This window comes from Carettochelys insculpta, chromosome 6 (assembly GCF_033958435.1).
Source record: "Carettochelys insculpta isolate YL-2023 chromosome 6, ASM3395843v1, whole genome shotgun sequence".
NCBI lineage: Eukaryota > Metazoa > Chordata > Testudines > Carettochelyidae > Carettochelys > Carettochelys insculpta.
The window spans coordinates 105,720,898-105,743,951 of NC_134142.1; the positions used below are offsets into that span (position 1 = coordinate 105,720,898).

General features: G+C 45.2%; 1 protein-coding gene across 3 annotated transcripts in view; it reads left to right on the forward strand.

The window, feature by feature from the left end:
- The window catches only part of NUCB2 (nucleobindin 2), a 52,193-nt gene that overhangs the window by 20,694 nt on the left and 8,445 nt on the right, over positions 1-23,054 (forward strand). For all 3 annotated transcript variants that reach the window (XM_074997739.1, XM_074997740.1, XM_074997738.1), the window contains 9 exons: positions 6,664-6,790; positions 8,671-8,774; positions 12,026-12,211; positions 12,951-13,041; positions 16,752-16,810; positions 18,319-18,411; positions 19,717-19,806; positions 20,348-20,518; positions 20,841-20,922. In XM_074997739.1, the coding sequence (XP_074853840.1) occupies positions 6,664-6,790; positions 8,671-8,774; positions 12,026-12,211; positions 12,951-13,041; positions 16,752-16,810; positions 18,319-18,411; positions 19,717-19,806; positions 20,348-20,518; positions 20,841-20,922 (1,003 nt within the window). The remainder of the gene's footprint in view (positions 1-6,663; positions 6,791-8,670; positions 8,775-12,025; positions 12,212-12,950; positions 13,042-16,751; positions 16,811-18,318; positions 18,412-19,716; positions 19,807-20,347; positions 20,519-20,840; positions 20,923-23,054) is intronic.

Sequence of the window (23,054 nt, forward strand, 5' to 3'; positions counted from 1 at the left end):
GGCTGCAGACGGAATCCACTCAGGCTACGGCCAGAGTTAGCGTATTTAATGTTTTTAAAGTGTTTAGAGTTTCTTTTTCAGTCTTTTAGCTTAAGTTAGCTTGTTATTGTTTTCAAAAAAAAAAAAAGAAAAGAGAGTAAAAAGTAAAGTTTTACAGCCTTAGTAGCAAGCGGAGCAGCAGACGCCTGGGGACGTAAGGCCATTAGGCCTCCCGCCGCGGCAGGCTGAGTCCGAGAGGGGAACAGGCACAGAGAAGGTGCTAAGTACCCTATTAACAACTCAAAGACTCACCACAATGTCCTCTTCAGGATTCAAAAAGTGTGAGTCATGTCGCGAAGCGATGCCAGCCTCCGATGGGCACAGTCAGTGCATTAGGTGCCTCGGGGAATCTCATGTCACCCAGAAATGCTCCTTCTGCGCAAAGCTCACAGCCAGAGCAAGGAAGGACAGAGAGATGCGGCTGAAAATGCTGCTCTTTGACAAGGCTCTCCAGCCAGACACGCCAGAGCAGCCTCAGCAGGAGGGACCCGCAGGGGCCCATAAAAGGAAAGCTGCTTCCCTAACCCCATCAGCGCAAAAATAGAGGAAGCTTTCACCATCCCGATCCCTGCCGGCAGCCACAGCGAACGGGACGGGTGGAGCGCATAGCCCCCAGCCGCAGTCACAGCTGAGCGGCGGCTGCGCGGAGACGCACGTGGCAGAGGCTGAGCCTCCGATAATCAAACAGCCGCCCCGCACCGAGGGCAGGGCGGCGGCCAGGCAAGCGCCAGAACCAGCGGCACCGCAGCTAGCGGCACCGACCCCCAGGGAACCGGCGGTGCAGAGCACCGGGGGAGACCACCCGCGCGGCACCGCAGCGGAGCGTGCCGAGCGCAGCGCAGACAGCGGGGCCGAGATCCCCGACGCGGAAAGGGGCGGAGCCAGCCCCACAGGGGAGGGGAAAGGCAGCACAGAAAACCTGGCACCGCAGCCCTTCTCCAGACAGGGCTGCAGGGCTACTCGCTCTAAGCCCTCCACTTATGCTGCGGACTCCAACGAGGCGGCAGGGGTCACCTCCAATATACCCTGAGCCCCCATCCCCGTTCCTACAGCCAGCATCACCATGGCTCGGACCACCATCGCCCTTCCTGGGCTTTGAACCCCTGGAGTACTGCCACAAATCAGTCTCTCCATTATCTCAATCACCCAGACGATCTCGCTCCCCCAGACGCAGGGGGTATGTGCCTCCAGAGTGGTCCAGGTCTCCATCTCCGGAACAGTGCCCGTGTTGCCATGGTCGCCCCTATCACGTGGGGCATAGACACCATAGGCATACTCCCAGGGACAGATCCCCCCCAGATGGTTCAATATCCCCGAGGGCAATCGCAGACGGGGACGGAAACGCAGATATCTCAGGGGGAGTTGATTCTGGAACCCCGAGATTTTCCCTCGCAAGTATCTAGCGAGAGGATGTATCACCGTCAACAGGACCCAGAGGGGTCCAGAGAGGCTTACCCTAGCGGTTCCTCGCTATCTTCCCCTAACGAGGCCACGGCCCCAGGGGATGTCCATCCTCCGGATGATCTCAAACAGTTCCAAGAGCTGTTTAAAAGGGTGGCCTTCACACAAGGCATCCGAACAGCAGAGGTGCAGGAGAAACACCATAAGCTCCTTAAAAACCTGAGACCTCCGGCCTCTTCCAAAATAGCTATTCCGCTTGATGAAGCAATCATGGAGTCCGCCACCACAATATGGCAGACCCCTGCGTCCCCTCCGCCTATAAACAAGAGAGCAGATAAGAAGTACTTTGTCCCGGCGAAGGGCATGGAGTTCCTGTTCAGCCACCCACAACCAACTTCTCTGGTGGTGGAATCGTCTCAACAGAGGTCGAAAACTTCTCGGTACAAGACGGGGAACGGACAAAGATGCCAAGAAACTAGAGTTGTTCAGCAGAAAGGTCTACTCCTCCTCTACCCTACTGTTGAGAATGGCGAATTACGCAGCGCATCTAGCGAACCATAATTTCGACAACTACTCCAGGCTGACTTCCCTCATGGACTCGCTTCCAGAGGACAAGAAGCCGGTGCTCAAGGCCATCGTGCAGGAAGGCTACGCAGCCTCGAGAACAGGAGTTCAGATCGCCCTAGACGTAGCGGATACGGCAGCACGCTCAACAGCTACGGCAGTGGTCATGCGCAGGGAGTCCTGGCTCCAGACATCGGGTATCCCGAGGGATCTGCAGGCGAAGATCGTTGATCTCCCCTTTGACACGCAGAAGCTGTTTGCTGAATCAACCGACTCAGTCCTTCATTCCAGTAAAGACTCAAGAGCTACTCTCAGGACCTTGGGGATTTACACCCCCCAACAAAGACGATACCAGTATCAACTACAGCGTCCCCAGTACCACAGGGGCTACGAGCAAGGGCAACATCAACAGCACCAACAGTACAGAACTCCCAGGTGACGTTCTCAACAGAGCCGTGCGTCCTTGGGGCAGGGCCAAAGGCCACAAGTTTGACACACAGATCGAGGGCTGCACTGTCACTACCATCGTGCAATGTCATCCGAAGCTACTATTCCACCATCGCTTCCGACCATCTTATGCTTATAGGGGCAGTGGAAAGAGTGCCGGAGCAACTCCGAGGGAAAGGGTTCTACTCAAGATACTTCCTCACAGAGAAAGACAGGAGGCTGGAGGCCCATCCTAGATCTTCGAGGCCTCAACCAGTACTTGCGCAAGCAACGCTTTCGGATGATCACAGTCGCCTCTATACTTACGGCACTGGACGATGGAGATTGGTTCGCAGCCCTCGACTTACAAGATGCGTATTTCCACATAACTATTCACCCGGCTCACAGGCGTTTTCTCCGGTTTATGGTAGGCAAAGAACATTTTCAGTACAAGGTTCTGCCGTTCGGCCTCTCCTCGGCCCCCAGAGTCTTCACCAAGACCTTGGCAGTGGAGTCAGCCTACCTGCACAGACAGGGGGTCTTTATATTCCCATATCTGGACGACTGCCTACTGAAAGGGGCCTCAAAGGAGGAGGTACTTCAAAAAAAAAAAATGATACGCGTCATAGCAGACACGTTCTCTTCGCTGGGCCTGGTCATCAATCAGGCAAAATCAAAGACAGACCCCGCACAGGACATAGAGTTCATAGGGGCACGTATAAATTCCATCACAGCAAGGGTTTATCTACCAGATGCCCGCTTGCTCGCCATTGGTTCCCTCGTGCAAGTCATCACCTTCAGCCCTACAGTGCTGGTTCTGACGTGCTTACAGCTGCTGGGCCACATGGCAGCAGCAACGTGTGTGGTACAGAACGCCCGATTGCATATGCGCAGCATGCAGCACTGGCTGGCAAGCGTCTACAAACCGGCAGCACACACCATCCACAGGGTGGTGTCACCCACAACAGAGGTGCGCAGATCCCTGCAATGGTGGGTGAACCCCAAGAACATGCTAACGGGTGCCCTTTCACCAACCACAAGTATCTGTTTTTCTCACTACCGACGCCTCCCACATAGGGTGGGGAGCACACATGGGCGAAAAGGTGACGCAAGGACTGTGGTCCTCCACGGAACAGTCACTGCACATAAATATACTGGAGCTCAGAGCAGCGTTCAACACCTGCAAACACTTTCGAGACCATATACAAGGCAAAGTAGTATGGATCAGTACAGACAATACCTCCACCATGTTTTATATAAGTCGGCAAGGAGGAGCTCGGTCCCGTGCCTTATGTGCGGAAGCAGTCCAATTGTGGAACTGGTGCATCGCCAACAATATAACCTTGAAAGCCTCGTATTTACCAGGCGCTCACAATGTGAAGGCAGACCAGCTGAGCAGGCCACACACACGAGTGACAGATCCGTTCCGATCTGCTACGACCGATTTTTCACACATGGGGATTTCCCCAGATAGACCTGTTTGCCACTCAGCACAACAAGAAGTGCCCACAATACTGCTCCAGGGCAGGACTGGGACGGGGGTCCCTGGGGGACGCATTCGTGATCTCGTGGAGGGGCCCGCTGCTCTACGCATTTCCTCCCACAGTGCTTATCCACAAAGTCTTGCAGAAAGCCAGGAGAGAGAGAGCCCGACTGATCCTAGTAGTCCCAACGTGGTATCGACAGCAATGGTTCCCCTTACTCCTGCGCATGTCGGACCGTCCACCGATGCCCCTCCCGGTGGTGCTGGATCTACTCACGCAAGCCCAGGGGTCCATAGTGCATCCACACCCCCGAGGCCTGCAACTGCAAGCATGGTTAATCCATGGCTCAGCTCCCTAGAGGGCACGTGTACGGAGGGAGTGCAACAAGTCCTAGAAAGTAGCAGGAGGACTTCCACCAGGAAGACCTATAAACAAAAATGGACTCGATTCACTGCATGGTGTTCTACCAAGCAATTAGCCCCCCTTGCTGCGCCTATACCTGTAATACTAGAGTATTTACTGGACCTCAAGAGAGGTGGACTCTCCCTATCCTCGTTGAAGGTCCACCTTGCCGCTATATCGGCTTTCAGACATGAAGAGGAAGGGCACACGGTGTTTGCCCATCCCATGGTTACCAGGTTCCTCAAAGGGCTGGTAAACCTATACCCCCCTCGGAAACCGCTTCCACCTTCGTGGAGCTTGGACCTGGTGCTTAATGCGCTAACGGGACCACCGTTTGAACCCTTAGCCACGGTTTCCCTCCGTCTCCTTACGATAAAGACGACCATCCTTCTCGCAGGGTGAGCAAGCTTGCGGCATTTATGGCAACGTCACCCTGCACAGTATTTTCCAAGGAGGCGGTAACCTTACGGCTGCATCCAGCCTTTGTTCCCAAAGTTTCTTCAGAGTTTCATATTAACGAACGGATAGTTTTACCCTCGTTTTATCCAAAGCCTCATAACTCCAACAAAGAGGCGCGCCTACACCTCCTGGACGTGAGGAGGGCACTGGCTTTCTATATAGACAGGACTAAGTCCTTCCGGAAAACGGATAGACTCCTAGTCTCTCTCTGTCCCAAATCAAAAGGAGAAGGTCTCTCTTCGCAGAGAATCTCGAAGCACATCGTATCCTGCATAAAAATGTGCTACGAACTTAGACTCCTTTACTGGCCCCGCCTAGGGCTCACTCCACTAGGGTGGTGGCGGCATCAACAGCCTTTTTCAAGGGCATTGCGCTACAAGACATTTGCAGAGCGGCGACCTGGTCATCCTATGACACCTTCGCCAAGCATTATGCCCTTCACAGGGTATTCCAAGAGGATACCCGTCTCTCGACAGCGGTCCTCCTCGGGGACAAGCTGCACATAAACCTGTTACCCACCTCCTATCTTGGGTTACTGCTGGGTAGTCACTTATCGTGGAGCACCCACGGGGACACTCGAGGAAGAAAGAGAAGTTACTCACCGTAGTAACGGTGGTTCTTCGAGATGTGTCCCCGTGGGTGCTCCACCACCCGCCCATCCTCCCCGCTTCGGATCTCTGTTTAGTATTTTTCAGGAGCATCCGAGGCGGTTGGTCAAGGAACTGGCGGGGACCGGATCACGCACGTGGCCGGGAGCGCGCAAGGGAGCGGCGCGCGCCGGCGCATGTGCGGTCCGGCAGAAACTGCTGGAAAGATCCGACCTGCGGCGCCGGGGCGAGCCTGACGCCTATCGTGGAGCACCCACGGGGACACATCTCGAGGAACCATCGTTACTACGGTGAGTAACTTCTCTTTAGCTTTATCCTGCAAAATGCAAAGCAAAGCTTTAAGAATTCTTCTAAATTTAGAAAGAATAGCATAGTGTTGAGTCGTTTTTTGCATACCCTGGCCTGCACTGCTTCCTGCAGCTCCCATTGGTAGAGAATGATGAACCACTGGCCAATGGGAGCTGTAAGCAGCCATATCTGCACACATGCAGGTAAATAAAGCATCTGGCAGCCTGCCAGTGGCCAGTAGCCACTGCTGGTCTCGGGCAGAGTGTGGGAGAGACCTTGATCTGAAGGGATGGGGCCAAAGGCAAGTCACCCCTCATCACCACCCAGGCCATGGTGCCCCCTCTCCCACCAGCACTCAGAGCTGCATGGGTGGCACTCCAGTGCTCTGACAGCAATTCAGAGTGATCCCGGGGTCCAGCAACCCCTGTAGGTGGTGCAGGTGTGGCTCAGAGTCCTAGACCCCTTTGAATTGCCAGACCCTGGTGCATTTGCTCTCCTCCATGCCAACCCATCTACAGGCCTGCCAAGGGCTAATTATCCAGATGTTGCTGCACATTCCTACAGTACCCTGCGGTGGCAGCTATCGTGCTGATTCCCCCTCAGCTGTCACAGCCTTCAGCAAGGGTGTGGTGCTTGCATCACCATGTTGGTCTGCAGTTCTCTGTGGACCAAATGATCATAGCTGTTCTACAGAATGGTGACTTCCAAAGAGATCTTTATATATAGCTACGTAGCTGTGATTCAGGGATCTGATTTATTTATGGTATTTGGAATTACAGATTTTTCAGAAAGGCTGTTAAGAGTCTCATTGCCCTGCCCCAATATCTATTTTCTTAAATTTACAAAGCTAATATGCGCTTCAAGCAAGGTTTGAGATACTTGAGATGCTCAGAATTGCCAGTGACTACCATGAGTAGATACTCACAGCCCACACATGGTGGGCATCTGAAAACTACAACATTATTGTCTATTTTTTTTTCTTATTTTAACAGAGTGGAAAGCTAAGCAAAGAGTTAGACTTAGTAAGTCATCATGTGAGAACCCGACTAGATGAACTGAAAAGACAAGAAGTGGCCAGGTTAAGGATGCTAATTAAAGCTAAAATGGATTCCTTCCAAGGTAAGAATACAAAATATAATTCAGACAGAATTAACAGATGGCTGCTCAGAATCAATCAGTTTTGTTCTTCTCGGTGGCTCCACTCCAGCAATAATGATTAAACTGATTTGGAATGGTAAGAAGGTTCCAGTCATCCTTCTGGGCTGGAAAGTATGAGGGAATGCCCTTCTAGGAAATCCAGGAGAAGAAAGGAAGTAATCTGCCATCTTACTTATAAGGACTGATGCTGATGATGGGTCTTTTAGGTGCTATTTCTCAGATAATGGTTTCCCCAAGTTTTACTCAGATAGTGGTTTTCCCCCAAGATGTTCGTCAACTAAACATCATATATGCCATCATGTGCCAGCAATGCCCACATGCTTTGTATATTGGACAGACTCAAACTCTCTTAGACAAAGAATTAATGGGCATAAAACAGACAGACATATAAACGCTCCTGATTCACAACCCTGTCAGTCAGCACTTTAATGGAGTGGGCCATTCTGTTAATGACCTGAAAGTCTGTGCTTTACTGAAAAGGAACTTCCACAGCCGTTTGGAAAGAGAGGCTTTTGAACTCTTTTATATTCAAATTTGACACAGTAACACATGGTTTGAACCAGGATGGCCATTTTCTAGCTCATTATAGGGGCTCTTTTACATACTTTTCTTTATCTAATTCTTGACTCCGCCCCCACCCCCTGTTCTGCCCCTCTGCTCTCTGATTTGCTCAACTTGATGATAATCTTGATTACTATTTTTGGTTCTCTGTACCTTAAATACAGAGTCTGTTCTGGTATGGCTTTGATCTGAAGTGGGTCTGTTCCACGAAAGCTCATCACCTAATAAATTATTTTGTTAGTCTTTAAAGTGCTACTGGACTGCTTTTTTGTTTTGATAACATAGAATTGTTTGATACTGTTAGTGTATTTGATGTCTTACATTGTGGGAAACAGCTCTTACAGAAGGGAGGGGGAAATATTTGCTGCATCTTATTTGGACCCCGGGCCTGAGTCCAAACTGCATTGTAGTTAGTACAAAAGGAATCAGAACTGCCACCATTTTGATAGGATATTGGTTCACATCCACTGTCGGCAGCTGTAGGTGATTTTGCAAGGTGTAAGGCAGCAAGGAATCGGCACCTTGTTCACCTTGGATGATGCTGGTCAGCAATTTGACACTCCAGCCGAGTCCATCACAATTATAGAAACAGCTGCTTTAGACATATTTAATGGTAATTTGCATGAACTAGAAGTAGTGCAGTGTCTGTTATGAATTGTGAAATTCGAAATGCTGGTGATACCTGCTTTAATTTCTGCCTGTTAAAATTATAGTGTAAAAATGTAATACTCTACTTTGGAGGAGGAGTGCTGTATAAATTAGTAGAGCAGCTGTAGGGAACTTTTTTTTTCAGTCAGGAGCCACTGAACCACAGAAAAGTCACGCACTGACCTGGCTCCTGAGTGATTAAACTCACAAAAGACAAACCTCACTTGCAAACAGCTCGAGGTGCTGGAGCTCCACTTGAGTCCAGCATAGGGGCACTGAGGCTTGGAGCTTATTGCCACAGCAGGCTGAGCTGAGGGCGGGAGGACTTCTGGCCTGCAGCACAGAGTCCTGCCATGGCTGAATCAAAATAAGTAAGGGGCTAAATCCAACCAGCAGGCTGTGAGTTCCCCACCCCATGCAGGAGGCTCAGTGGAACTAGACCAATCTTCCTTAAGCAATGCTAGTTTAAAAATGTTACTGTTCTTTCATCAAATTGCAAATAACTATCCAATCCCCAAGGAGCCTCACATATTTGCATATCACCAGCTTGTATTGGAAACCTTTTAACTTCCAGAACACTCTGTTTTATGTTCAAAATAATGTTTAAAAACATTTTTACCTTGTTCTTTCAGACACTGGCATAGATCATCAAGCTCTCCTTAGACAGTTTGAACATCTCAACCACCAGAATCCTGACACATTTGAATCTAAAGATTTAGATATGTTGATCAAAGCAGTAAGTGTTATATATAATGTAGATATTTACTTGATATTATTGATCCGTATTTCTCAGCACTAAAAGCAAATCCTTTTGCTTTATCTATACTAATCTTTTGTAAAGATCTCACATATCTTAATCTTAGAGGAACTCAGTTGACTCCATTGTGTATTGGAAAGCTTCTGTGCCTTTGGTGTGTGTTTGCCACAGAACCTCTTAATTTTTCAGTTAGCATCTTATAGCATTCTAATTCTTGTGCTACTGTAAACAGCTTTGGGAACAAAACATGACATGTCAAGTGCATGTAAATTCAGTTTAGTTTTGATAGATGCACATTAAGCCTGTAGAATATTTCCAAACTATATTTTTATGCCTAAAATGACTTCAAGTTTGTCACATAATTACTTCAAAGTAAGGTAACAATTACCCCTCTCAAAATGGCCAGAGACATTTTTAGATTTACCTTATGTATGGCAAGCTGCAATGCCACAACACAACTGAATTTCAAATTTCAATATTAAAAGTTGTTTAAGGGGGGTTACTGTACAATAAATTGGTAGAGATTAAGTATATATCCATCTTGTATGTGGTTGTTGCTCAGCTGACAGATCAGTGAGAGGCAGTTTGGCTGAGGGTATAGTGAAAATGTATGCCTCTCATGGAAAGCAAAATTTTAACCACATAGCACATAGAAGTTGGTTGAATGATTTTGCCCAGAAAATTTGGTGTGTTGTCTATTTCAGTATTCTAATTTGAAAATGTTCCCTCCTAATTTACTCTGTCCAAAAATCTTATCGGTGAAGAGCATCATTTCAGAAAAATTCTGGTTGGTAAGGAGATGGTTCTTTTCGTTCCTAAACCATTCTGCCTTCATTTGCTTTCCATTTAACAGAAGGAATGGCACAATTTAAGGGGAGGCTTAGGGAGCTATTTGCTCTTCATTGTTTTTAAAAACCTGGGCCATTTGTAGGTTATTTCTAAATAATTGGAGAGGAAATATCTTGTGAATGTGAACATCCTTCATGGGTTAGCATGAGAATGCCAAACTTCTTTAATACTATTAAATATATTAACATACAAAACTGAAAACTTCTCAGTTCCAAACTGCTTCCAAGAATAAGCAAGCCTGCATTAACCAGCCCCACTAAAGGTATGTGTGTACTGTTATGTGGCCTTCTTTCAAATGAAGTTAATTGGCAGTTAACTCAAAGAAATTCACAGGATTGTAAATGCAAGTCTAGACAGGCCACAGATATAGACTGTTAGGACGGGAAGGGACCTTGAGAAGTCATCTAGTTAGTCCTGCTATGAAGGCAGAGGACTGAAGTATTACTTAGACCATCCATGACGTGTGACTCCATGTTTATTTGTTAAATCCTAGGATGAATCATAGAGATTTGTGTCCTGGAATACACACCAGTAGAGAGAACACTAATATTTACTATTTTAAGTGGATTAAGCCAATTCATAATAAACCTCTCTTATTCTGGAGTAAATATCCACACTTGGAGTTAATCACTATTTGAAAATAACTCTCCATGTAGATGAGTCTTAGAACATAAGAACAGCCATTACTGGCTCAGACCATAGGTCCATCTAGCCCAGCATCTTGTCTGCCAACAGGGCCCAGTGCCAGGTCCCCAGCGGTGGTGGACCAAAGACAATGATCAAGCGACTTGTCTCCTACCATCCATCTCCACCCTCTGACAAATAGAGGCCAGGGACACCATTCCTAATCACTGGCTAATAGCCTTTTATGGACATAACCTCCATGAATTTATCTAGCTCTTCTTTGAACTCTTAAAGTCCTAGCCTTCACAGTCTCCTCTGGCAATGAGTTCCACAGGTTGACTGTATGCTGTGTGAAAAAGAACTTTCTTTTATTAGTTTTAAACCTGCTACCCATTCAAAAAAATCAATTTGTCCCAGATCCATAAATGGCCCCCTCAGGGACTGAACTCACAATCCTGGGTTTAGCAGGCCAGTGCTCAAACCACTGAGTTATCCCTCCATTTAATATAAACCTTCCAATATTATCCATTTTCTCTCACTGTATTTAAAGTAAGCCATATTTACAGATCAAGGGCTAGATTGTAGAGTTGCCATGAAACTTGAGTAATGGACAATCTGGAGAGTCTTGAAGGCCAGAGGAACCATGATGATCCTCTCATCTCACCTCCTGCACATCACAGGCCACAGAACCTCACCCACCCACTTCTGCAATAGGCTTGTAATCTGTGGCTGAGTTAAGGAACCCATCATATCCTGATGTAAAGACTTCTCGTTATAGGGAATCCACCATTTACTCTAGCTTATACCAGCAGGTGACCTGTCCCCCCACGCTTCAAAAGAGGGTCCAAAGCCCCCAAGGTCTCTGCCAATCTGACCAGTGGAGGAGAGGAATTCTTTCACAGCCCCAAATACGGGAAGCATGTGGGCAAGACCCACCACCAGACACCTGGGAAAGAATTCGCTGTAGTAACTCAGAGCCCTCCCCATCTAGTGCCTCATTTTCTGGCTGTTGGAGTTACTTGCTAGTATCAGCTGTGGGTAGTCCATGTGCCATTGTCGGTAGTCACATCATACCACCTCCTCTGTACATTTATCAGGCTCTCCCAGTCTAGGAACAAATCAGTGCTTTTTGCCCTTCATTCCTCCTTTTGAAAGGTTTTTGTAGTACTTCGTTCCCCTGAAGGTTAGAAACCTTTCTCATTTCAATCCTTTACAAGCTGATGGCCAGTTTACAACTATGTGTGTGTGGGTTTTTTTTTTGTTTGTTTAAATTGACCTTCACTCTTGGTTTAAAACAAACTCTCCCTGCTGTATCTTTTGATGTTTGGTACCCACTGCCTCTCAATTCCTGAGAAGTGTACTGTGCTAGCCTTACATTTATTGCATCTTTGTAGAGAGAATGCAGTCAGAACTATGCCTATTCTCTGCTCCCTGACCACTTATCTATGTGGGATGGAGCGTAATGCCCCAGTGTAAAATGTGGGTACAGGAGAGCAAAGATGCCTTACTAGCTCCCTCTTACACCAGTGCGTGAGTGAGGAATGCAACTCAGCTGATTTCTAGGACATTAAATGATGCGAAGTTGATTATCTCTCCCATCTCAACCTGTTCAGCAAAACCAGATATTACTCTACGCTTTGTTGAAAGATGATGCCCAGTTAGTTAATTTTGTATTTGGTAAAGAAATGGCAATATGACCAGTCATTAACATTTACAAGCAATACGGTCTTTTCACTATAAACATTTCTCACTTGCAGGCTACAAGTGACCTGGAAAACTATGACAAGACACGGCATGATGAATTTAAGAAATATGAGATGATGAAGGAACATGAAAGGAGAGAGTATTTAAAATCACTGAATGAAGAGAAGAGACGGGAAGAGGAAGCCAAATATGAGGAGATGAAGAAAAAGCATGGAGATCACCCCAAACTAAATCATCCTGTAAGAATACGGTGTTTTACATTTCTTATCTTTCAAGAGAAAGCCCTGCACACCAAAGAGCAAAGGCTTATAACAAAATTAGCCTCAATAACACCTTATTCATTCACATATGATGATCAGCATTAAAACGGATAATAAAGACTGAAAACTCTGTGGATGGGACTTCCAGAAGTCTCAAGATCTAATTCCCTTTGAAATCAGTGAGCCTCTTATAACCGTGTTCACTGGAAGCAAAGAGAAATGTAGGCTGAGTGCATTAGAAAATCCTAGCCTACCTGCCTCTAATCTTTGCTTTGGTTGGTGCACAGTTATGTGATATAGTGGCAAAATGCTTTCTCATAAAGACACCACACATTATTCAGGATTATTCTGGTCTCTGTATGCTAACACTGCAAATCCCCACGTTACCCCTCCGTTATATGTGGGCAATAAGAAAAGACTGAAATTCATTTTAGACTTAGGACCTGAACGAGGGGCTGCGCAGAGCGATTCCAAGTGTTCCTTTTCCCCAGAGGCTGAGCATGCTGCTTCATGGCACTCTGACCCATTTGTGACATCACAGAGCCTGACTCAGACCCCATTGAAGTCAATGGAAGAAGACTGCCATTGATTTCTGTGAGTTTGGATCAGGCCTGTAAAGCAGGGCCATTCTAAAGGTTTCTGAGAAACTTAACTCCAGTTTAGTGCAATAAAATGGCATCATTGCTCTGCATGATTTGTATTTGTAACTAATCTACAGGGAAGCAAAGACCAACTGAAAGAGGTGTGGAAGGAGTCGGATGGGCTGGATCCTAATGACTTTGATCCAAAGACATTTTTCAAGTTACATGGTAAGTGATTAGATTTAATTTAAAAGGTAAAAGTCAAGTGATTCTTGCTTTATCTATTTGCTTGGGAAGTGTTGTCTTCTATTGGGAAAGAGTCTAGGTCACACAAGTTATTTGGATGAGTCCAAAAGGACAGAAAGCAGTAAATCAGCAGCTTTGTCAGGTTCAAACCATTCATGCAAGCACTACGTGTATCATTATATTGCTACACTCTCATAGACTGTTTCAAAAGTAATGAGCAGCCCGGAAGATGCTTTTGAGGAAGAGGGGGCTTCTGGGAGGAGGGTTTCCTTCTGGAAAATCCCTGCCATCCACCCATCTACACATGTGTTTTGGAGTCCGGAAGAACGTCTTCTGGACTCCAAATCACGTGGCCATATGCTAATGAGGCATGGGAAATTTACATATGTGCCTCATTAGCATCTTCTGGGCTGCTCATTACCGAAGGGGCACATGTAGAAATGGCAATTTGAATGTTTACATTGTTCCACTTGTTAATCTTGGAAAAAGGCTTAAGTGTCTCCAATAGGAGTGCAGTAACTGTATGCAGCAGTGCATTTAAATGACACACCTGGGTCTCCAGTTGCCAGGTATTTTTTTTTTTTTAGGGAGAATGTCTTTCATTGTCATTTTGGCCACGAACTATGCTCTCAGGATGAGCCACAGAGAGACCATTTCACCATCTCACTTTACCTCAATAAGTGGAGTGCCAGTCATTCTACTGTCTTTGGAAAAAGAGAATTGGACTCCTTCCGAGACTGTCCTGGTGCTTTTGAAAAATATAAAGCTGCCTGTAATAATTTGAGTTTCTTCAACCAGAACTTGAAACAGTAGCAGAGAGACGTAAACTTTGTCATTGATTTCAGTAGGGTGTGCACTTTTAAGAAATATTGTAAACCCTTAAATCTCATCAATTAACTACTTCACTGCTAAGCTATGTGCAAAGGCACGTAAGCCTTATCTACATAGTTGGATAACAGGCTGTATGGCATGTAATTTCTAAAGTGCGTTAATGAGTGGTGCATTAATTGGTCTGCGTAGAGCAGTATTGTGCAACTTTTGGTCTAAGGGCTGCATGTGGCTTGTCAGTGTGAGCTGCTGGCAGGCTGCCAGACAGGTTGTTTACCTTGCAGCCACAGATACAGCCAACCACAACTCCCTGTTAGCCACAGTTCGCCATTCCCAGCCAGTGTGAGCTGAAAGAATCAGCAGCTAGTAAGTTGCTGCATCCTACCCGACTTCCCACAGCTCCCATTGGCTGGGAACAGTGAATTGCGGTCAATGGATACTGCGGGCATCTGTTCCTGTGGATGCAAGGTAACCAGGCTGCTAATAGCTTACTCTGACTAGCTGCACATTGTCCACTACTGGTGTAGACCCTGCTGGCGTGTACTAAGAGTTTTCTGGAATGCTTTAATGCACTAGTATTTCAGCTCTTTGAAAGAGTGTACGACATCTTAATGCACTGTTATACAGCATACCCCACCATGTAGTCAGGCCCTTACTTGATGCAACTGGATGTGCCTGGCAATGTGCTGTTGGTTTAATGAAGGGCTGAACAATAATTAGTGGAGGAAACTAGATTTGGTTTTGACTCACTCAGGCTGCATCTACATGACAAGATGAATTTGAATTTAATTCCGTTTAGCTCAATTTTACCACATGGCTGTCTTCACTGTAAACACCATTAGCTCGATTTTCTTTTTTTTTTTGGGGTGCACTAACCTCAAGATTACCTGTCAGATAACTGTGATTTTGTATAGCATCAAGCTCAAATTCAGAAGTTCGATTGAAGGCCAGTGTGGAAGCGCCACATCTTAAAATCAAATTTTTTAGCCTCCAGAGGTGTCCAGTATGTAACCCACAATGCCCCTCTGCTCTTCAGTAACAGGAAGAGCCTGATTTTTCCAAGTGGGAACAGTGAGCCTTTAGCTGTGGGGTTATGACAGGCTGAGAAATGGCTTTTCTTTCTTTCTTTCCATGCTGTTAGTGAGGTGTGTGCATCTATCCTTTCAAACAGCCCCTACAAGGAGTTCACAGCTGTCTGTATGCTTGCTATTTTTTTCTGTGCTGCCTAGCATCAGCCCCTGTCCCACCGTACCATGCATCAAGAAGGCTGTGCTGGGGGTCATGCTTGCATAACACGCTGAGAAACTTCTTCTCAGAGGTTTACATTTGTGTGCAAACCTCCTTCCTTCCCATACAGGCGCCACACAGTCTGGGTCTTTCCCACGCTCAGGCACATCACATGGGTAGCCCCCAACCCTACTGAATAAAAGCATGTGCCTGCTGTGTGGTCCTGGCTAGGCTGCCAGTCGCATGGGAAAGAGAGGGCTTTGCTGCCACCATGGGGAAGTCTCCTCCAGTGGTTAAGATACTGGGGGCTTTGCTGTCACCGTGGGGAACTCTCCCCCAGCAGTTAAGATACTGGGGCTTTGCCACTGCCATGGGGAAGTCTCCCCCGGCGGTTAAGATACTGGGGGCTTCGCTGCTGCCATAGGGAAGGAACAGCTCAACTGGTCATCTGGCAACACCCCACCCCCCTTGGCCCATACCTGGTCTCACTGCTGTGTCTCTCCCAGTGGCCAAGGGGTCACTGCTGCTGCTGCCACAGAAAAGTCTCCCGTGGCAGCCAAGGGGCTCACTGCCCAAGGGGGAGAATATTTCAACTGGTCACCCAGCGACACCCCTCGCCCCCCACCTTGGCCCATACCTGGGCTTGCTACCACGGGGGGGAACCAACAATTCTTTTTTCTGCGATGATGGGAGATGGGATGGATGGCCAGTTGAGAACACAGTCGATGCAGCTGTGTTGGCAATGTAATGTGTGGGGAAAACAAAAATTCTTTCTTGTAATTTTGAGTGTCTTCTGCATTATTTCCAATGGATTGACATATTTTCATGGATTGGGAAAGGAATGATGAAAATGCAATGGGGGAAGATGATGATGTCACAACCAGCGAGCGTACCCAGAATGCTATGGGGATGAGGGAACTGTGGGATAGCTTTCCACAATGCACTACTGCAATAGTTGATGTTAGCCAGTATGTTTGTGGCAGCAATGACTTGACTTTGTGGGGAGCAAGGTGTGAAGTGAGGATGGTCAAAATGGATCTTATAAATTCCAAAATTAGAAAATCAATATAAATAAATTTTAATTTATCTCATAGTGTAGACAAAGCCTCAATTCACAAGGGGAAAAATGCATACGGTGAAACTAAGGCCAGCTCCACCTAAAGCAAAGAAGTTCTGAACTGGCTGATCTTTTCAATCCTGGTTTTTGAGTGTATTCTAAATTTTAGCCACTCTCAGACATTCAAAAGGTATTAGATTTTATTTCTTTTTAGCTAGGAATCCAACTATAACAGTATGGTTTCTTCTTTTGGGTCCACTTCAATAAAACAGAAATAGCCAGCTCTTGCCATTGAAAATGAACATAGAAGTTCTCTGATGTAGCTAATGTAAAATACTATATAAACATTTATTTGAATTAGACTAGACAGTTGCTCAACCATTAAAGTACTACATAATGCTCAAATTAAGAATGGATGGCCTTGTAGCATGAATAAGGCTAAGATTTTGTCCTAGTTATTTTTAGTAGTAATCTGCTCTATACTGTATGCAGACATCTGCTTATCTGACCCACTGAGCTACTGCATTCATTATTTTCTGTATTTACTGAATTCATATTTTCAACTCTTGTGCTTTTATAGATGTCAATAATGATGGCTTCTTGGATGAGCAAGAATTAGAGGCCCTGTTTACTAAAGAGGTAAGAATAAAAGAACATTTCAGATCATTCAATCTGTTGATGCTTCCTACCCCTTTCTAAATGCACATTTACTTATTTTCAGGCCTGAAGGCAAAGGGGACAGTTGTCCCCAGCCCCATGTTTCAGAGGGATCTGGAGTTCTGGCTGACACTGGGGCTACTTTGGCATTTAGGTACCATGATGGTGGCGAGAGATCCAGGCCCCTTTGGGTGCCCTGGTAGCACTATACCACAGTTCTGGCTGTGTACAGCTGGGCTTACGGGGGAGGGGAGGTGCCAGCACCAGGGTACGGGTGATGCTGCAGGCTGAATGCCCTAGGCCGCGTCCCTGCTGGGGCACAGAGTTGGGGGCTGTTGCAGCTGTTAGCAGTGCTGCTTATACTGTTTTGATTTAGACTACAAACAACATTCACCCCCAGGTCTGAGTGAAATTGACACTGAAATTATTCAACACATCAGTGAAGGAGAGAAAAAATGGTTTAGCTATTAAGGCAGAGGGCAGTTTAATATCTTGCATGGCCACAGACTCTTGTGTGACCTGGGATAAAGTCACTTGGGCCCAGATTTTAGGTGCTTAACTGCCATGGATTTCAATGGAAGTTTGGTATCTAAATACCTTAGTCCCTCTTCTATGAAAATGGGAGACATTAGTACTTGTCCACCTCACAGGATGTTGTGAGGATATATACAATGGGGATAATCACAACTGTGACGGGAGTCATGTTGCTGAGCACAGGTAGACTAAATAGATTCTCACCTTTCCTGCATGTTTTTTCTCAGGTGAAGAACGCCACTCACACACTTCTAACAGCTTAATTTAAAAATAAATAAATAAATTGTTCCTGTTCTATCACCCAGCCTCCTGAATCTCCTCACTACTCATGAGCCAGTGAGGAGAGATGGGCCTGACAACTTGCCCTCAGAGTTAACTAGTTCAGGCTATTCTGGACCAAAGCAGAGGGTGAATTCTAAAGTGCAGAGCTCTTAAAGTGAAAACCATAACCTGAAAAATCCACCCCAAAACTAGGGATAATCAGCGCAGATCAAAGAAAAGAGAAGAAAAGTATGCACAAAAAAAAAGACACCACTTCATAATGGACATGGGGTTCAGCATCAAATTTGTGCCCAGGTCCTGGTGTTCCACTGAATTCATTTGGGCTCCTCATCTGTACTAAAGCAACCAGGGTCTAGATTTTTTTCTATGAATTTAAAATATATCACATGTAGAGGACAATACAGTAGTCCACATGAAATAACAACAGGTTTCACTCTGTGCTACTGAAAAGCACACTTTGTTTAAAAATATCATGTGAAAATAAGTTACTGCTTTACCTAGAGCAATACAGTTCCCTTCTGATTTGCTGTTCAGCCAGAAGTGCCTCAGCTGTGTGTCATGCAAATTGGCAAAGCTTTGTTTTTAAGCAGCATTTTACATCATTGTCTCAAATGTGCTGTGTTCTGAATAAGCAGCCCTTTCTTCCGGCTAATGTTTTTTGCATTTATTTTCAGCTGGAGAAAGTGTATGACCCCAAAAATGAAGAGGATGACATGGTGGAAATGGAAGAAGAAAGGCTAAGAATGAGAGAGCATGTTATGAATGAGGTGTGGTCTGAAAGTTAACAGAGTTGGCCAAACCCTGCTCTGCTGTACTTGTGCAATCCCACTGAAGTCAGCGAGATTGCCCAGGTACAGCAGAGGGAAATTTTGCCCAATTTACAGTGTACAGCTTTACACGCATACACCAATTCAATGTATCCAGTGCTGAAATCCCAGGAAATACCTTCTCTGCTCTCAGAAAAAGATGTTGGATAAAATTGCGTGGAAAAGTCCATGTTCCCTCTTACTTAGAGTTCCAGAATAATCCATGCTGTGGAGTAGGCATGGACATCTCTACAGATGGCCCCAGGATTCCCAGATATTATCTGGGAATCCTGGGGCATGGAGCAGTGCAGGGCTGGCCTCTGTGCTGCTCCATTAGCCTGTCTGTAAGGTCTGTCAGAAGAGCTCCAAGCCAAACAATTTTGCTGATGTCTTATTGCATGTATCCAGCTCTCCCACCACTTCACAAGGGGTCTGACAGCAATGAATGCCAACATCCATTCTTGCAGCTATTTCCCATGGGTGTTCAGGTGGGAAGAGATGATGCTATATGGAGCTGGTGTCCTCAAACCATACCACTTCCACACCCAGCTACGCTCCCAAAGCTTGAGGGGGCATTGAAGTTGTACTTCTATTAGTTAGAGGGAGAGCCAGAAGGAGGAATTCTGGGACAGTTTTATTGGGTTTTTTTTTCTGCTATTTTAATTCCATCCTTCTAAAATGGAGGGTTAGGATGGACTACACAAGCAAGCTTATTGACAGCAAGCTTTCAGTCAGCTTTTAGTGTGATCTGTTGGAGGTGAAAAGCCAAGAAAACTGAATCCTAGATATCTAGGTCATAGAGGAGTTCAGAATCCTGGCTTGCAGTGGGGACAGTTCAGAAACATAACACTGTATTCAACCTAATCCTGCACTAGTGTCGTAGTGAGACATTCCTGTGAGAGAGACAGCAAACTGTGCCCTCAAAAAGAACTCTGAATATTTTCTCAGGAATATGCATCTGTCAGTTCTCTTGCTAATTCATTTATAACTTATTAGGACTGTGCAGAATATTCTCAAGGAATCTTAGAAATTTTCAAATGTAAGATCATTTGCTTTTTTCCTACTAATTTTGTGAAATGGTGATAGCTTTCAGAAAGGATCCATGAGAAAGGTTGCTCTTTTGCACTGAAAATGAAAGTAGGACTCGTTTAACATGCAAAAACAACCGCATGACTAATTGTACTTTATAAATGTAGGTTCAGCCCCTCCAACCCCCCAGAGTCTCTTATATTGGCCAAAGAAGTGTTATATTTTGTTTCTCTTTAGATTGATGTCAACAAGGACCGATTAGTAACTTTACATGAGTTCCTGAAAGCTACAGAGAAAAAAGAATTTTTGGAGCCAGATAGCTGGGAGGTAATAATAACAATACAGTATGTTCCACCTAGAACATGCTATCAGTCTAATCACGAAACTAACTGACATGTTTGTCTCTGACTTTTCATTTTGACTCCTCTGTGGTGCCTGCCTGCATACTTTGGTTAGAGGCATTACCTAAATAAAATCTAGGTGTTAAGAACATAAATTACAAAGATCTTTTGCCATCATGTGGATTATGTGAAAGCCTGTTGCTTGCACAAGGTGTTGAAACAGAAAAACATTTTGGCTATGGATTTCCTTGGTTGTAGAACAGTTTATTTAGAAAAAGCCAAAGTGAATTTTTCCACCACATCCCAAATTCTGAGCAAGATTCAAGCCACTGCCTCATAAGTGGAAGTGATGGATTCCTTTACGTTCCCATACATTTTTGGAAGTGTCAAAACAACATTTTCTGTGTTGGTAAATTTTACACTCCAGCTGGTAGTCATAGCATTGTGAAGATTATTAATTTCTGTTTGCAAGTTGTATTTTTTTGATTCCAGTGTGAAGAATCTTAATTCTCTACATTTTCTTGCAGACTTTGGATCAACAGCAGCTCTTCACAGAAACTGAACTGAAGGAATTTGAATCACATATTTTGCAGCAGGAAGATGAACTCAAGAAGAAGGCAGAAGATCTTCAAAAACAAAAGGAAGAGCTACAGAGACAGCATGATCAACTACAGGTTCAGAAACAAGAACTTCAACAGGTGTGATCATTGCAATAGGAGGAGTCCTCCCATTTGTGGAGCCTGACACTGAATTTTAGAAAGGCAGAGAGGTACTACCTCTGGAATCATTGCCCCTTTGGGGAATGTATGAGCCACATGAGCTGCAGATAAATTTTAAACTCACATTTCCTACACCAGGATACAACCTATGATTCCAGATTACACCAGTTAAGCTGACCTCTGTTTGTTTCCACTGATGACTATTACATATAACAAGTATGTGTTCTCTCAAAAGCACGGGATTATGATGCCACTGAGTTCAGACCCCTACTTTGTTTTTTCTCTTCCCACCCCCACCCAGGTTGTACAACAGATGGAACAGAAGAAGCTACAGCAAGGAAGTCCTTTATCAGGACCAGCTGGAGAACTGAAATTCCAGCCACGTATGTAAATTCTCTTACATTATATTATGGAAAAACTTTTAAATCCTAAGGTCTCATTTCAAAAGCGGGATAATAGCTCCTTTCTTTCTGGGGAAATTGTAAGTATAGTTTTTCAGCAGTGATCCATTTTAGTGAAAGTTGCAGATCTTTCTTTAGAAAACATCAATATTTTCCTATTAGTGCTCACGATCACTTCTACTCAAAATACATTATTAAAATATCATTAAATCTGATAAATATCAGATTAAATAACTTCCCAGGAGAAACTGGAGTTCATTTTTGTAGCATTTCAATTATGGGGTCATTATGATAGCATTTGCCTCATTTCACAGTGAGCATGTGTTGCAGCCTTTGAGTCCCCAGAGATGCCTTGAGATGTAGGAGATCCAAGGTCTCAGAGTATCCAAGGAAAGATGGGGGTGTTCACAGAGAGCTAGTTTGTTATTTTGGGGTCTCCTTGCACCACATAGAACCCTAGTACTCATGCTTCACCATATGTTCCAAATGTGTTTGTCAGCAGTGGAAATCTGCAGGTACTAATGCTGTTTTCACCCACTGTAGCTTCCAGGAGGGAGCAAACACTGATCCCTGACCTTGTAGGTATTCTTTCCCATGGGTATTTCCTCATGGATTTTCTGGGTGAATCTGTTTGCTTATAATTGCTAGAAAGTACCTTTCCCCTTCAGCCACCTGCTGAAGATGTCATCTGTTCAGTGGCTGTTATCACATCAATGTATCACTAAATACCTGACAACAATATGCATGCAGAGGAGATATCCATGCTGGATTTTTTTATTTGCCCAGTGAAGTGAAGACCGTTTGATCATCTCCTCTTATTAGAAGAGCCTTTGTCCATGTGATCTGCCAGATGAACATCTTTTTTTCCTTTTGAGATCGAGATGGCCATAGACCATCAGTTCTCACCAGATTGGATCACAGTCCCAATTTCATGGGGTTGCTAGGGTTGGCATTGGATTTGTTGGGCCCCCCAGGAAGAGAAACAGAGTCTGAGTGCCTCCACCTGGAGTTGAAGGCCATGGGACACAGGCTTCAGTCCCTGCTATCCCATCTGGGGTCATATAGTATTTTTTTTGTTGTTAGAAGGAGGTTACGGTGCAATAAAGTTCAAGAACCCCTGCCTAGCTTTTTTTTCAGGAAGAAGGGTGCTGTTGAAAGGTGGATTTCCTTTTGAAAGAACCCTGTCCGCACAGCTGCTTTGGCTTCTGGAAATGACTCTTCAGGAAGCCAGATTATGCAGAAATATTCAAATGAGGTGCAAGATATTTAAATTAATACCTCATTTGCATTTCTGATTGGCTGCTTTTGCATATTCCTGCCAAATGGGAGGGGCTGTGTAGACACTGAGGCAGTGTATGGCATGTATCTCATCCCCAAGGAGCCTTATTAGTCTGGGTCCTGACATCTCTTGGAATAGTAGCTGTTCTCTGATTAATTGCTGCTGCATAGCTAACAGAGGATGCTCAAATGTCTTGACACCCAACTTCAGTGATTACAGTTCAGTCTTAAATATGCCGCAGTTCAGTTGCTAACCCACTCACTTTGGTGAGTAACCGTAATTCAAGCATAACTTCGAGATAATTTTGATCCCTGAACTTTTGAAAGGAATAACATTGTTAGGTTTAGTGAACAGGATCCTAGGCACTGTTGGAGGATACTGGAGATAAGACTACATGATCTAATGGTCCTTTCCCATCTGACTCTTAAGGTGCCAAAACCCTATATATAGAAAAGTAATTCAGAGATATATTTCATGCTGTACTGAATTCTTAACTGTCGCTTTGCTATTCGTGCCGTTACAGTTAACTGTTTTTCATGAGTGCTTGGCTCCCTGTGTCCTCAGACTCTCTCTCTTCCATGTAGGTCGCTCCAAATGAGAAGTCTGGCTTATTCATATCATATAAACAAGAAAAAGAAACAAGTATCAGAGGGGTAACCGAGTTAGTCTGTGTCTTCAAAAACAACGAGTCCTGTGGCACCTTATAGACTAACAGACACTTTGGAGCATAAGCTTTTGTGGGCAAAGACCCGCTTTATCAGAAAGTAGAACAGGTTCTCTCCTGAGTACTTTATGCAAATACCTGTATAAGTGAGTTTTGTGGCAACTTAGTATT